Source organism: Borostomias antarcticus, assembly GCF_949987555.1.
Source record: "Borostomias antarcticus genome assembly, chromosome: 29".
In the NCBI taxonomy this organism is placed as follows: domain Eukaryota; kingdom Metazoa; phylum Chordata; class Actinopteri; order Stomiiformes; family Stomiidae; genus Borostomias; species Borostomias antarcticus.
This window is the reverse complement of record NC_140262.1, coordinates 2,302,629-2,319,014: the sequence shown is the minus strand read 5'-3', so window position 1 is coordinate 2,319,014 and position 16,386 is coordinate 2,302,629. Positions and strand designations below refer to the sequence as shown.

Sequence of the window (16,386 nt, the reverse complement as noted above, 5' to 3'; positions counted from 1 at the left end):
CCAAATGTTTGACAAATCCCATAACTAGTAACAAGTCTCTGAGTTAGAGTATTTGCCAGCTCTTTCCGCTGGACTGTAAAAGGAGAATATTCTGCCAAGCAGTTCAGCTCCCAGGCTCTTAGGGAGAATACTTGGCAGACAGACCTCTGCAGCTGTATGGTGGAAGGCCAGAATATGAGACAAGAATTTGTGATTTTCACCATAACTACCATACAGCTTAAGGATGAAAGGAGTAGGCCTACACTAAGGTCTATCTCAATAGTGGCCATCTTATATTATCTAAAGAGATATGGCTAGAAGACACATTATACTGAATTACAGGCAAGTGAAAGAGATGCATCTAAATATAGCCCTTCATGGTTTCAGGCAACACAGAGAGGAGAGGAGATGACAGGAGAAGAGAGGAGGAAAGAGAGAAGAACATTGGAGTGGGGAGGAAGAGAGGAGAGGGGGAGAGGTGAGGGGGCGGGAGGAGGGGAGAGGAGCGAAGAGGGGCAGGGAAAGAGGAGAGGAGGGCGTTGCGTAAGCCACAGACCAATTTCTACCGTGAGAGAGAGAGCGAGGGGGCCCCTGCTGAAGTGAAAGCTTTGATCACACGTTCTCATAGACACATCCGATTATCCTACTTAGAAGGAGCGGGTTACGCAAGCTGTCAGAGAGCAGAGAGGGACACAGTTTCAGGGTAATGGGGGGGGGGGGGGTCATGTGTCTGGGTTGAGAGGGAGCAGTGGAAACCGAAAAGAGCTATCGACGTGTGCAACAGTCCACAATACACTTTGCTTGTATCATGAGCCTTTATATACCCCCTTTATATACCCAGGAGGGATCAAACCATGATATCCTGTTTCGCCAGGCCCAAATCATCTACCGTGAGACCAAGAGAGGACATCCTTGTAGCGAGGTCCAAGAGCGATGGATGAACTATAACAGCTCCAGGCTTCATAATGCGATCATGGCTCCAAACCACCTTTCTTACAGTAAGCTACATGTGACACAGTTGAGAATATGCTGGTGGGAGTGCTGCAGAGTGAGGCCTGTTCCTAGCCTGTGAGAGGGTCTGGCTGCCAAGCAGAGGGTAGTATACCCAGCCTGACAGGACAGACCTGGGAGGCCCAACGCATGACTGGCTCTCAAACAACCACCGTCTGTTCTGTCTGTGTCTGTTCAGTAGCTTGGCGAGGATACACACCTCCAGAACACTCAGTAAGATCATAAACTCTATCTCTCTGTAAGTAAGATCTGCCTCTCTCTCTCTGTATCAGGCATTCATAAACGGCTTAATTTGAGTGACATACAAAGAGTCATAAGATATTAATTCAACACAAATCTAAGTACATTTTATAACCAAATAACCATTCCTGCTAGGATGATATCAGGTCTCTAGAGACTTCTTCAGACTGGGGAGAACTATTAATAACCCTGGGTAGAGCACAAATAATTCACAGATATGAGAAGAACGCTGCTGAAAATGTTTCAGCGTCCCTGAGATACACAATGTAACATTGGACTTTAGCGCCCCCTTGTGTACATGATGATGAAGTGGCGTTGACGTAGAGAAAGTATACTTAACAAAGGGCTTTCCCCTTAAGTTTGCAAGACGGGTATTATTATCGTGTGACCATAATGTGCTGTAAAACTGTTAGCTGTTGTTTATGTCAGTATCACAATCTGACCAATGAAATATGGGCTGTAGCTATAACAATAAATCTTCACATTGCTCATAATGAAAACATAAGCAATAGTTGGATTGATAGGGGAGTGTTTATTCTGCTCCCAGGGTACTACTTATTGTGAGAAGCTTTCTGCTGAGAATGGAAAGGGAGAAATCCTACACGCTGAGGTGGTCAACCTCAAACAGGAAACAAACACACACACATACACACACACACACACACACACACACACACACACACACACACACACACACACACACACACACACACACACACACACACACATTATGTTATTGGAGCCAAGTATATGGAGGAAGTCAGACATGCTGCAGACAGGATCTGATGCATGATAGGCTGGAACAGTCATCTCTAATTACGACTGATATGATTGGACAGTAGGGACAGCATAGCCCCATGCAAATTCTATTCAACCAGTAGTCTGCCTCCACTGACGCAGTGTTATTGGCAAGGAAATAATCTAAAGACATTAATTCCTCTGTCTTTCATTCTCTCTCTATCTCACACTCTCTTTCACCCACCCCTCTCTTGCAATAAATGAAACCAAATGTCTGCTTTAATGCAATACAGATCGTGGATTCTCTATGGGAAAGGGAAACACATATTTGACATTTTCAGTTTTGTCTGTGTATGTTGTAGTATAATTCCCCCATAATTATCTATATAACTGTAGCCACTTTATTTTCCGGAGTGGATGTTGAAGACATACTTGAACTCACTCGTGGATGATTTGGTGAGTGTTGCGGTGTGGTGCATTCACACACACACACACACACACACACACACACACACACACACACACACACACACACACACACACACACACACACACACACAGTCCCCTGAAAACTAAGGGCTGTAGCAATGTGGTGGGAGTGTTGCACAAAATTCAAAGTCCAGTAAAGTGATCTTTCCATCCAGAAAGAAACAAAACAGGACAAAAAATGTCAACTGTTTTCATTTTTCTGAAGCAGTCGTCGCCACAAACCACCACAAGTCAGATCCATCAGACTCTACATTCCTGCTTTCTATAGGCCTGGAAGGAGGCGGCGTGGAACCTATACACACCTACCACAACCAGGAGTCCAGTAGTGTAATGGCGACCGAAGAATCGTCTGTACTCCTATACAGAAGAAACTCCTTGGTATACAGTATATTCTCACAACACATTTGCTGCAACAGCTGTACACCCTCGACTACAAAACACTGATGAAATACCTGGACCTGTTCTGCAATAGCCCTCAAGTCAGTGGAGTGTTCTGCGTCAATTCCCTAAATCATATTCATTCTTTATCTCAATTTGGATTCCCAGTACCTGACGCCATAGTGACTGCAGATCGCCCCGAGGTCCACATAAATAACCACATTAAATCATGCTTCCCATATTCCTAGAGGGGTGTGCAGGATGTGTCCGCGAGACGTTGGCGTCGTTGTGTTTGCCGACACCTTCCCAGAATCCTCTGTTCCATATGGTCGTCAGACTGGTCCTGGACGCCTCCGTAGCGCAGTGGTGAGATCACTGACCTAGTTGGGACATTCTGTAACACTCAGGGGGATCTGGCAGTGTTCTAGGGAGTGGTCACTTTAAGGTCCAATTACACGGAGTCTAACCTAGTCCTGGGCCTTTAACATACAAACTTCCTCTGCAGCAGCGGCTGTTCACAGTAAAGCATGTGTTATGAGTAGCACTGACTGGGAATGAAAAGCCACAATATCACCCTTAGACATTGGGGAATTCCTCTTTGGACTTGGTGGTTAGATGCTTAGGCTCTGAGGCAGAAATTCACCAGTTCTAAACCCAGCCTGTGACGACTACACGTCAATCTGCAGGGGATGGGAGTCAAGATGGTGGACGTTCCTTCTAGCCAAAATGGAGAAGTTACCTACAGACGTACCATCTGGCTTGTACAGAGACAGTCTCCACAGATAGGTATGCACAGGCATCTCGGCCTCTAGGCCATCAAGTGTGAAAACCGTGGACAGTGATGTATTTGTAATGTGTAATCCATCTATGGAACTGTATTCGCCTCGATGGCAGAATGGGTGAAAATTCAGAAGCACATTGGACCGGTAAAGTTTGCATAATTGGTTTATTGTTTTGTAACAAGGCCTCAAACTGGGATTGAACCTTCGACAGACGTCTACAGAACCTCCTGAAGACAGACAACACTGTAAAACTGCACCACTTACGCATACACAGGTACAAAATCAGGGTCAAAGGTCAAATCTAAGACATTGGAAGATAGAACTGTGATGAAAGAAATGCGCTGCCTGACCGTGGAGGCGGTAAGGACACGACTCCTGTACATTCATTCCCTTTTATGTAGCCCCCTCTTTTCAAATCCTTGGACAGGTGTCTTCCCATACTGCTAGACCCAGTCAACGCAGGCACGCTGCAAACCTCGCCTTCTCCCTCCTGTGCCGGCGGATTTGGAAGAGAAGGACCCCACCGGCACACGGATGCCTTTCTGCCCGGCCGTCTGAGGGCCAACTCAACCCTTCCGCCGGCTTTCGGAGTAACGGCCGACTGGATGAGCCTTTAAAGACGTTAAGTGTCGCTTTTTTATCACCACAGCCACAGTACCAAAGTGACACCTCTTCAGGTATGTGACAGAGGAGGGATTCGGACCTGGGTCAGCCGCACTAGAGCTAAACCCTGGCCATTAGCTCAAAAAGACAGACCATGTCCTCAGGTCTCCGAACCACCTCTGTTACATTCTCTGTCTCTACTACATCCACATCACCACTGGGAGTGATTGTTCCCTTTAAGACGACAGGCCAACAGTGAAGGGCCTTCCCTTTTTTAACAAAATTATTTTGATACAGGGAACAATTACTACTCTGTGAACCAAACCGTTACAAAACATGTAAATTCCTGTAAAATTGTACCTCTAATAATACATACAAAGTCAACATAGTACATATAATTCCAAATTCAACAAAATACATAATTTCAAATGCAACATACACAATAATTCAATGTTTCCATTGTACACAATTTCAGCATTTCAGCAAAAACACTGGCTAATTCGACACATTTTTGTAACTGCACTCAGAACATTGTGTGAGAAGGCCATGAGTGGTTTACATCTAAACAAACACACTAGTACCATGTCGCAGTACCCTCTAGACTGTGAGTCTGCTTGGAGTGTGCTTGCTCTCAACTGGCTTGGCAGAATGGCACATTAGAGATGATTCCATTCATTCCATTGCACCGCGAGAGATAAATCAAGTTCTCCTCAAGTATCGGAAAGTACTCCAGTCCAGGCAACCATACCGTCCTAATGTTCAGAACGAAGGAACAACAAACACAGATATGCAGAGGACAGGCGTGACTGTTAGAAAGCGCTGCGGTTCGTGGTTTACAACCAGAAAAACTCCCTTTAACGGAGACAACTTCTGTATGAACATTCACAGTTTCACATCAACACACCGCTAGCTAGCCTCCTTCCTGGGTGTGGAGTGGAGACGCTTCCTTGGCTAACTTCGCCCGAGAGGACACTTCTGTATGGCACATAACAAAGATGAAAATGTAAAAGAATGATTTCAAGACCAGATACAAAAAAAAAAAACTGTACAATCAATACTGAATGGTGTCTATATTGTCCGGTACACGAACTTCCCTATTCTGGACATAATATAGACGTTCCAGTCTCTCCACATTCAAATATCTAAGGCAAAAAAAAAAAATCCTCTGTCTTTGGGCAGCTCTGTCCCTGTGTGTGTGTGTGTTTACAAAAACAGTTCCTACTGAAGGCACAAGACAAATAAACTATTCTTAAGAAAGAAATAACCTGCAGTAGTAAATGTGAGAATACATTTTTAGAAAGCTAAAACAAATGCAGTGGCTTTAAATAATGATCCATAAAATCATAAAGAAATCTCCCGTACCATGTACAAGGACAGTTTACTCCTTCAAAGGAACACTTCACCTTTTAATCCTGGGTCATAATCAAACAGGCTTCTCACAACTTAACTCCAAAACGACAATTAATGCAAGTGCTATAGAGTCCTGTGTTATCCAGCCATGCTTATGGGTATTCACAGGCAAACTATAAGATATTCTATATTCTTAAAGTGCAAGGGATTTATACAACAAAACTAGCATTGCATTCCCATAATGGTTAAGACTTGTTTGTTTGTGTCCAAAACTCTCTACTTGTCCTGGTCCCTTCTAGTGAGGCCAGCGAGTGGATGAAACTGTTCTGTCACCTCGGACACGGCCTTCAAACATGACCCTGGGTCAACACACATACACATATGTACAAATCTACACAAACAAAACGAAATAAAGCTGTCTGTTTTGAGATGGCCTTCTTCTCTTTCTCGACGTCCCTGTTTAGCTTTTAGCGTTTGGTCCAGTTGGTGGTCGCCTCTGACAGACGCAAGGCTCCGATTGGCTCTACCACCTGCCACTCACGCTGGCGATGTCGGCGTGGAACTGTCGGGACAGGCGACCACTGGCTCCGCCTTCCAGGAAGGAGGACCTCAGGTTGGCAGACGGCTCAAACAGCTTCCTCCTGTTCTTGTTCAATTCTGAGAGAGAGAGAGAGAGAGAGAGAGAGAGAGAGAAAGAGAAAGAGAGAGAAAGAGAAAGAGAGAGAAAGAGAGAGATAGAGGAGGCAGAGAGAGAGAGAGAAAGAGAGAGAGAAAGAGAGAGATAGTGGAGGCAGAGAGATAGAGAGAGGAGAAAACCCCTGCTATTTTCAAGTAACTCATCATTTTCAGAGAGAAAACTGGGTAGCTAGTCACAGTGATGATCTATACAGTAGCAAACAGTAAGTGAAAAAAGATCCATGAACTTCCATTAATCTGAATCTTCTCCCGCCTGGAATACGAGGAGAAGACAATGAAGATGAAGTAGGCTAACGCCGCTTTCAGCCTCGTCCCGTGCTGCTCGGCTCGCCATAATCAAAGGCAGGGAGTAAAATAAGCAACGTTCACTCTCCGAGACTAAGTGACTGGACCGTCAGCGCGCGGCAATCAATTACACACACAAACGCAGGTCCGCGGGCCTGGGGCCTAGCCGGCTCACATGAACGTGCTACCCCAGGCCAAAGACAACACGGGAGTCAGACTGAGGGGTTTCACGTGAGGGGAGTGAGTGGTCTTCTCTGTTTATGGAGCTCCGTCTGGGAAAGGTGGGGCTGACAGCTCTCTACTGGATTACTGGACGCATGAGGTTTATAGTAAGACAATAAAAGAGAGATGGAGAGAGGGGGGGTGTCAGAGAGAGAGAGAGAGAGAGAGAGAGAGAGAGAGAGAGAAGAGAGAGAGAGAGACAGTGTGTTTCTGTGTCAAGGTTACGTGTGTGTGTGTGTGTGTGTGTGTGTGTGTGTGTGTGTGTGTGTGCGTGTGTGTGTGTGTGTGTGGGTGGGTGGGTTTGAGACAGATAAATAATGTAGATAGAGTGATTAAAAGAAGGTGTGTTTGTGTGAATATGTGTGAATGTTTGTGTGTGTGTGTGTGTGTGTGTGTGTGTGTGTGTGTGTGTGTGTGTGTGTGTGTGTACGGGAAAGAGAGAGAGCGAGTACCCTCCCAGTCCCAGGCCTCAGATGACGGTGTCGGCCAGTGGGTCCGTGGCGGGTTTATGAGCTCAGCCCTAGTGTAAACACACTCCTTCAGCCATATCCTGTTCTCATGTTCTCCCCAAGACCTTTCTACTCCACACCCCTCTCAATACAGGAATTCATAAATATTTTTCTGATTTACAATTATGGCACCGATTGCTAACAAAAAGGAAAAAGTTCCTCAAACCAGAAAATCTTGGACGCGACAGCAAAGGAATCGAGTTGGAGCCGAGACAGCTGCTTATGTAAAACCATGCCTGTTTGTGTGTGTGTGTGTGTGTGTGTGTGTGTGTGTGTGTGTGCTTTCTGATTTACAATTATGGCACCGATTGCTAACAACAAGGAAAACGTTAGATGATGTGATTCCTCTGTGTATAGCCCCCAAACAAGGAAATCTTGGATGAAACAGCAAAGGAATAAAAGTTGGAGCTAAAACATCTGCTTGTGTAACACTGTGTGTGTGTGTGTGTGTCCTCACCCGAGATGGCGAGCAGCATCTTGCGGCGTGCTCCGAAAGTAGAGATGCCCAGCTCTCTCAGGTCCTGGTCGGTCAGGGTCAGGAAAGTCTGCAGGTCAATCTGACAGCGACACACACACACACACACACACACACACACACGGACACACTCGTCACGCCAGGCGCCACGGTCGGACAAACAATACACTCCGCTGTAGTACTCCGAATAACGTGGCACTGTGTTCAGAGTCGGGACAGTTGCCAAAATATACACTGATTCTCTGAGTCTCTTTGCCGTTATAATCTGCGTAACGTCCGTTCAAATAGAGAAATAATAGAACAGCTCTACGACACAGATTGCGAGCTCAAACAGACCTCCTGCTGTTGGAAGATGTCTGTGTATTTGCCCAGGCCCAGCTTGCTGAACAGCTCGGGAAGGTCAGAGCCTTTGAAGGAGGAGCTGAGACTGCAGGCCTTACTGGCCGCCATGGCGGAGGACAGACAGTCCACATAGCCGCCGCCGCCGCCGCCACCGCCACCGCTACTGCTGCTACTGCTGCTGCTGCTACAGCTGCTGCTTAGATAGTGGTCCACTGGGGAGAGAACACAATATCAGGGTAGGACAGGTTAGGGAGGAAGACAAAACCAAATGTCACAATGTGTGGGGAGGTAGTGTTCAATTGAGCGTAAACTGTTGACTTATTGGAATTAGTCAAAAATGAAACGGGTCGTTTCATGTAAACTAACGGGTGTAAAATGGTTAACTTGTATTGCTTATTTATTTATTTGGATCCATTGTATACCTAGAACACTGTCAGAACCGAGCGAACTTGTGTCGTTCTCAGCGGGATCTCCGTACAAACCCACCTGCCCGGTTCTGCTTCCTCTTGGGACTGATGCCTGATGGGTATTCTGAGTGGGCGGGCAGAGCGCAGCCGTTCCGGTCCCTCCAGTTGTCTGATTCGCTGCCGTTCCCCAGCAACTCCCTGCTATTGGACCGAGACAGGGACAGAGGAGAGTCCTGGGAGGACACAGAGACCAGAGGAGTAAGGTGAGAATCAATGGCTGTTCGGTAAGCAGCGATCTCTATGAATCAAGTAAGTGTAGACTAAGTGGACTGATTCTAAAGTGTTTTTGAGGAGTGTCAGGCAGACGACTAGTGAGCAATTTCCCATAGGTACATATGGCAAGCCGTTTTAACATTTATTAACTAGACCTGACTATCCGGAATTAACATTACAGATATCAACAACCTTTTTTTTGACTAGTCATAATCACATTGTGACTAGTCAGAATTTTTATTCAAGATATCTATAACGTCATTCTCACTAGTCAAAACGACAGTTAGAGATATCTATAACTCAGTTGTGACTAGTCAAAACTCTAATTTTAGATATCTGCAATTTTAGATATCTGCAATATATCGGATATCTATAACTGAATTATGACTAGGTGTAATTCCAGTTTCAAATATCTACAATTTAATTCTGACTAGTCATAATTCCAGTTCAAGATATATTTAATTCCCTTTAATTCAAGATATCTACAATGTAATTTTAAGATATCTTGAATTAAGTTTAAGATATCTTGAATTGGAATTATGACTAGTCAGAATTAAATTGTAGATATCTGAAACTGGAATTACACCTAGTCATAATTCAGTTATAGATATCCGTGATTCACATTGTGGATATCCGCAACTGAATTGTAGATATCTGTAATGACGTACCCCATACACATGAATGACAAAAGTAGTTTGAATCTACTAGGCGAAATGACGAAAGGACAAATACGCCCGCAATTAGCAGTGAGCCTCGTGGTTCTTTCTCTGTTTCTCTCGGGTCCTACCTCGTAGGTGGTGGTCATGGAGGGCTTGTAGGGGATGTGGTGGGCCCGCCGCAGCTCCTTGATGGTCTCCGCTGGCATGGACTTGGAGAAGCCCAGACCAGACCAGGTGTTGGTGGGCGTCCGGACCTCCGTCACCACCGGCTTCTTCAGCATGGCTGGGGACAGGCACAGAGACTGGGTCAGTCAGAGGGTCGGTTTATATCTGCGCTGGTTAGCCCGGTCAGACTGAACATCCGAGCAGATCCGGACCTCGTCTCATCTCCGCCGGGTCCCGCCAGACCGCCCGCGTGGTACGGAACCAACCTGAGATTCAGATCAGGTGTGTGAATGTGTCAGTATGACCTCGGAGTCTTAGAACTCAAACGGAAAAGGAAAGCCAGTTGGAGATGAGCTGGTCCAGAGTTGGCGTGCAGATCACAGACTGTGTATGTCTAATGTCTACATGGTTCAGGCTTTAACAAGACGTATCAACACAGTAGCATATAACTACAGTATGAACATGTTGTTGTTTTAGTCTAAAACAACACATTTTTAGTTCAGTTTTATTCATATCAAATCAAATCAAACTTTATTTGTATAGCACATTTCATACACAGAGGCAACACAATGCGCTTTACAGAGAACAAGGGAGGTGGCCATACAGTAGGTCCCATCCCTACATATTCCAGAGGGAAGCAAAAAAACAGTTTCACCCGGGGGCCAGAAAAGTGGGCTGACTTTGCTTCCCTCTGGAATATGTAGGGATGGGACCCACGCCCACCCCCCCATTTCTCTCTGTAAAGCGCATTGTGTTGCCTCAGTGTCTGAAATGCGCTATACAAATAAAGTTTGATTTGATTCGACTGTACATGCCATGACTGTACACGGTTCATAGTCATTTCACTGGCTCATGTAAGAGCAACTTCATCTGAGCCACACCATGTACAGTAAGACACCCAGTCAAATTACAATCATTTCACAAATATGCCCATTGCCCATTAAAAATAAATTTATATTAGACACGGCTTCTGTAACCTCTCCTATGGCGCCTGCAGGACAGAGTAATAACAGGGTTTCACTGGTCAGACCATCGCTTGCTGGAAGGTCCCTACTGTAACTGTGAGAATGGGCTGTAGCCACAACAAGAGCAATCTGGAGAGGTTGACTATAAGAATTATGCGTGTGGGTGTGTTTGTGGGTGGGTGGGTTGGTTTGGTGTGAGTGGGCGTGCATGAATGCCTATTGGTGTGTGTGTGAGTGGTGTGTGTGTGTGTGTGTGTGTGTGGGTGTGTGTGCATGTGTGTGTGTTTATACTCTAAATAGGAAATAGAGATTATGGTATAATGACATACTGAGGCTTGCCAGACTGACTTAGCTACAGAGATCTAGCTGGTAGAGAGAACCAAACTCAGCCTACACACTGTTACCAGACCAAACATATGTATCACATCAGAAATTGGCCCCAATTTGTGTTGTTTGTTATGGTAAGTCCTGGAAGGAGCTTATGTAAGAGCATAAATTCTCAAGTGATGGCACAACTTTGGACAGTGAATAAACAGTCATGCAACAGATAACGTTCTCTCTCTCTCTCCCCATGGATTTCTCCCTCTCTCTCCCTCTCTCTCTCTCTCTCACCTTTGGTTGCCAGCAGTTTCTTCTGTTCGTAGTCGAAGGCCTGCATGGGAAGAGAGCAGAGACACAGAGAGTGTTTACGTTCCTGGAGTCGCAGGGCCGAGAGCCGGGTCACGCCGAGACCGGGCCTACATTTCTCCTGTCAAGCTCCCTTCACGGTCCAGAAGCACCGCTGGTTTACATTACCCCATTCTGTCACTATTACTTTGCAACGTTCCAGTATTGAACACACTCGTGCTCTGGCGATGGCTTTTTCCACTCAGGGGTTATGGGCTGGGGGAAGGGGGGGGGGGGGGGGTTGGGGGGGTGGGGGGGGGGGCTGATGGCTGTGCTTTCGTACGCCGAGAGCAAAGATGCCGCCGGGATAAGGAGATTGCCATGGCAACTGGCTACATAACAGGCTGTGCGGAGGAGAAAGGAGGAGGAGGAGGAGGGAGGGCGAGAGCGACCGGGACAGAGCGAAAAGACCGTGAAACGGGCTGGACTGGACAGACTGGACAACGAGCCACGAGGGCCGGACGGGGTGGGGGGGGGGAGTCGTCGGTCCGCACCTCCATGCTGGCGTACGAGGACTGGGGCTCCAGCCGGATCCTGTCGGAGTTGTGGTGCTGGGCGGCGGCGGCCCGCTCCGCCGCCCGCTCGCTGCCCGGCGCCCGCTTGTCCGCCATGGGGCTGTCCGAGGCGCTGGAGTCAGAGTCCGACAGCAGACAATCCGAACTGGAGGAGAGAGAGAGAGAGACAGAGGGAGGGAGAGAGAGAAAGAAAGAGAGAGAGACACCGAGACCCTCAGTGAAAGCGTCCCCTCCCCGGTGGATGATTGTGCGGTCAGGAGCGGGCGTGCGTGCGAGCATGCGGACGTACTGCAGGTGAGAGTTCTTGGTGCCCTGCAGCAGCTCCAGTGCCTGGCGTTTCCCCGAGGTCGTCTTGCACGAGGCCAGCATCTGCTTCAGCTCCACGGCGCCGCCCGACTGGGAGGGGCTCCGGGGCATGCCGACCTCCACGAACGCGTCGTTGGAGCCTGTCACGCACGCGGCCGCGCGTCCAACACACACACACACACAGACGCCGCTCCACGTCAAACACACACGTTTTCCTTGGCCCTGTTAATACACTTTTAGTGCATACTAATTAAATACACTTCAAGTGTTATTTGTATACTTTGTTCCCGCCTTCCTCGAATGACGTGAGTAAACGGTAAAAATCGATGAGTCATAGCCATACAGTATGAACCCCCAGTACCTTGGTCAGGGCCGGTCTTACTGGAGCGAGGTTCGGACGGGCAGTGGCCGCCGGCCTCCTGGCCGGACTCCCCGTGGTTTCCGTGGTTACCGTGGTTGGGGTTCAGGACCTGGTCGGCCAGGCAGCCTGCCTTCGACATGCGACCATAGACCGAGCTGACGTGCTGGACACACACACACACACACACACACACACACACACACACACACACACACACACACACACACACAAACACACAGTTACTATTAACTAACCTTTACAGTACATTCTCACGGTCATAGCTTAATATCTATTAGTCGGTCGTTAACATTCTCATCTCATAAGCCCCGCCTCTTACCTTGGCGTGCCCGTTGAGGACGCTGACGGCCTTGCCGCAGTCCGGCACCCCGTTGGTCTGGGCGTCCCTGGGGGCCAGGCCTGGCGGAGGGGAGGGGCTGGCGTGCGAGCGGGTGTAGGCCTGGAGAGCGGCCAGGCCGGGGGGCGGGGACTGGGCGGGGTGGGCGTATCCCTGTAGGGGCGTGAGGCCGGGGGGCGGGGACGGGGCGGAGTGCGCGTACCCCTGGACGCTGGACAGCAGGATGCTGGCCGCGTGGATCAGCAGGGGTGGGGAGAAGCCTGCGGAGGAGGGGGGGGGGGGCGGGGGGGGGGGGGGGCGTTCAGAATGCGTGTGTTTCGGGGGTGTAGTAGGTTCCGTGGGTTTCCCTTACCGGGCGTACTGCTGGCCGCGCAGGTCAGGGACGGGCGCCAGAGGCCGGGGACCCCGGAGCCGGGGGGGCTGGGCCCGGCGGCGTGCAGGGGTCCGACCGAGCTGTTGAGAGCGTTGAGCAGGGAGCTGTGAGCTGAGGAGCTGGACAAGGAGCCAGAGACCGGACCCAGCAGACCTGGGGGGGGGAGAGAGAGAGAGAGAGAGAGAGAGAGAGAGAGAGAGAGAGAGAGAGAGAGAGAGAGAGAGAATTGTGGCAAAATGGCTACAAATATCCCCGTGTGTACACTTACGCCTAAATGTATCTACTCATCCATGCAGAGACTTGGGACTGCGGGTTAGGAAACGCTCATTACGGTACGGAAATAAACATCGCATCAGTCAGAGCTACAATCAGGGAGAAGGTCTGCCGTGTTTAGAACAGGCCTCCGCCGCGCCGCGGTCAAGCCTGGAAACGGGCTGAGCTTCGCTCCGCGTTTGAAGCTATATCCGGCATTCGTCAGGCACAATTGTAGCGGAGCTAACTGCTGCGCAGCACAGACAACCCGAGAGGAACCGCAGCGCTTAGACCCGAGGTCCGAGAACCACAGCGTAACCACATACAGACAACAAAACTAAGTATTTGGGTCGAGATCTGTTCTGACGTTCAGCTCAGGGAAATCTCGCATTGGGTTTCGAATGCTAGTCATCGGGTCGGGGATTCGACCTGTTGATATTGTAGGTGTGGGTCTTCTCACCCAAGCTGGTGAGCCCAAGGCCGGCTGAGGCCGAGGCCAGGATGTCCAGCCCCTCTGGGGAGCACGCCGGCGGTCCGGAGGGGGGGCTACACCTGGAGGCGGGGCTGGGGGAGCAGGAGGAGGGGGAGGAGAGGAGGAGGAGAGGGGGAGCAGAGGTCGAGACCTCGTTTGTCTCCAGGCCCAGGAGGAACCGCCTGGCCTTGTACATGTTGACGGCGTTCCTCTCCACGCTCTTCACGATCACCGACTGGAGGGAGAAGAGGGAGGGAGGGAGGGAGGGAGAGAGGGCGGGAGGGAGGGAGGGAGAGAGGGAGGGAGAGGGAGGGAGAGGGAGGGAGGGAGGGAGAGAAAGAAAATAAGTAAATCCAGGAACCTCTACAATCTTCTGGCCTGGAAAGCCTTGAGAAGCTCCTTGGTTTCTTTCCATTCCACCGGACTCAGGGAAAGAGAGGCCAGTGAAAACACACAAGTTACTGGATCAGGTGTCTTACGGTAATGCAAGCAGCCACTCAGTACAGTACACACTGGGGCGGTAGTGTGTGCAGCAGAGTCCAAGGCTACTGTTTAGTGAGATTTACAGCCTTGTAGAGGATGTGGATTTAAAAATGGTTGAATGTTTCCACTTGTTTAATGTGAGCCACAGCAGTATTCTGTACCGAATCTATGGAACCAGTGGTTGGGTTGGAAGTGTGTGTGTGTGCTTGTGCATGTGTGTGTGCTCATGTGCGTGCATCTGCCTGTGTGTGTGTGTGTGTGTGTGTGTGCGTGCGTGCGTACCTTGCTGGGTTGTTTGGGTTTGGGTTTGATGCTGATGAAGACGTCCAGGTGTTCCATCAGGGAGGAGACCACCTGGGGGTCCGCCTCCAGCTCCTCCTTGATATCGAACATCAGGACCAGAGGCAGACAGCCCTGCGACACACACACACACACACACACACACACATGCTTTATCATGGAGGTGACTGCAACAGCATTTTAATCTTTAGTTAATGGTTAACTGTGGTCATGGTACGTGGCGGTGTGGTGTCATCAGTCATCTCTCATCTCTGCCCCCCCCCCCACCCCTCCCCCCCCCATCCCATTTGTCTGGGCCGAAGGCTGCATAGTTGTGGGCAGGACGACCATCTCAGCATTCTCATTACTTTGTTTTCCTACAGACTTGTGGGGAATGTTCTCCACTTGTGTGTTCCAGGCCAGACCAACACGATCTGTATACAGTACACTCTCTCGTCATCCAACTCCCCCCCCCCCCCTTTCAAACCACTCTTCTGTATTTCACCACCTCAGTTTCATCAATTCAATTAAATTCAACAAGCCTTATTGGCAGGAAATACATAGTAAATATTGCCAAAGCATAGAACCAACAATCTGATTAAAGGGTAAGATCACTATTTTGGACCTCAGACACTATGTGGTCTGTCTTCCACGAACCTGACATATAGAGACCATCATTTCACTGATTGTTCCAGTATTGAGCTATGGAAGTCAATGGGGCATGTGTAAATGCGTTGGAAAAACTAAATGTGCAACGATAAATGTGTTTTTCCGACATGGGAAGCACAGGGTGTAATCTTACCAGTCTCAGTATGCTCTCCTGTGAATGGGAAGCACAATTCGAATATTTGTACGTGCTTGGCATGGCTTGCACATAGTCCTTCGTGGGAGCATTGAACACAATCGCCAGAGGAATGTTTATGTCCAAGTCATGCCAAACAGAAATATTAGAATACTTAGGAATCTAAGTTATCTGATATTGGAATATTTAAGGTCTAAGGTGAAAAATAGTGAACTTATCCTTTAAATAGCTAGTTATACAGGTGCATCTCAGAAAATTAGAATATTGTGAAAAAGTCCATTATTTTCCGTAATTTAATTCAAACAGTGAAACGTTGTAGGTGTATTCTAGATCCATTACACAAAGTGAAATATTTCAAGCCTTTTTTTTTTATCTTTATGATTGTACAGTATGTTAAAGGAAAATGCTCGTTTTTGACAACCTGGACCTTATTTACGACATATTATAAGAAGTTTGACTCACCCAGATCACTTTTGTGTTGTTCGGAGGCCTGTAGAAGAAATTTAAAATCCAGCGCGAGCCAGTATATCCATGTAATGGCGGCGCACGGGGCATAGGGAATGCAGTTTCTCAAAATCCATTTTCGGCCGCTAAACGGTTGTTTTCATCAATCACATTGCATGAATCGACAGTTGATATTCCTCTACGCGAGCCATTCTTTCGGTTTTCAAATACGTGGTCTGTAGCCTCTGTAATATGATCTTTACAAGCCTCTCCCCCACTTGCTCCAGCACGCATGCGCACAGGCCAGCGCGCAGCCTGCTATTCTCCGGCTCACATTCTCTGCGCTACGATCGTAGTTGGTGCCGAGAATATTGTCGTCGTCATTCGTCAGCAACAATCCGATCGTAGCGCAGAGAATGTGAGGGAGCATAGCCAGTGTAAAGATCATATTACAGAGGCTACAGACCACGTATTTGAAAACCGAAAGAATGGCTCGCGTAGAGGAATATC

General features: G+C 48.4%; 1 protein-coding gene across 1 annotated transcript in view; it reads right to left on the bottom strand.

Annotated features, from left to right (window-relative positions):
- Positions 1-6,093: 6,093 nt before the first annotated feature.
- Positions 6,094-16,386, bottom strand: part of bicc1 (BicC family RNA binding protein 1) — a gene marked incomplete at both ends in the record, with an annotated part of 38,449 nt that continues 28,156 nt past the window's right edge. The window contains 13 exons of the mRNA XM_084459842.1: positions 6,094-6,227; positions 7,740-7,839; positions 8,094-8,251; positions 8,586-8,739; positions 9,567-9,721; positions 11,181-11,220; positions 11,729-11,894; positions 12,039-12,195; positions 12,417-12,579; positions 12,754-13,031; positions 13,124-13,297; positions 13,857-14,103; positions 14,634-14,765. Of these exons, the coding sequence (XP_084315968.1) occupies positions 6,094-6,227; positions 7,740-7,839; positions 8,094-8,251; positions 8,586-8,739; positions 9,567-9,721; positions 11,181-11,220; positions 11,729-11,894; positions 12,039-12,195; positions 12,417-12,579; positions 12,754-13,031; positions 13,124-13,297; positions 13,857-14,103; positions 14,634-14,765 (2,058 nt within the window). The remainder of the gene's footprint in view (positions 6,228-7,739; positions 7,840-8,093; positions 8,252-8,585; positions 8,740-9,566; positions 9,722-11,180; positions 11,221-11,728; positions 11,895-12,038; positions 12,196-12,416; positions 12,580-12,753; positions 13,032-13,123; positions 13,298-13,856; positions 14,104-14,633; positions 14,766-16,386) is intronic.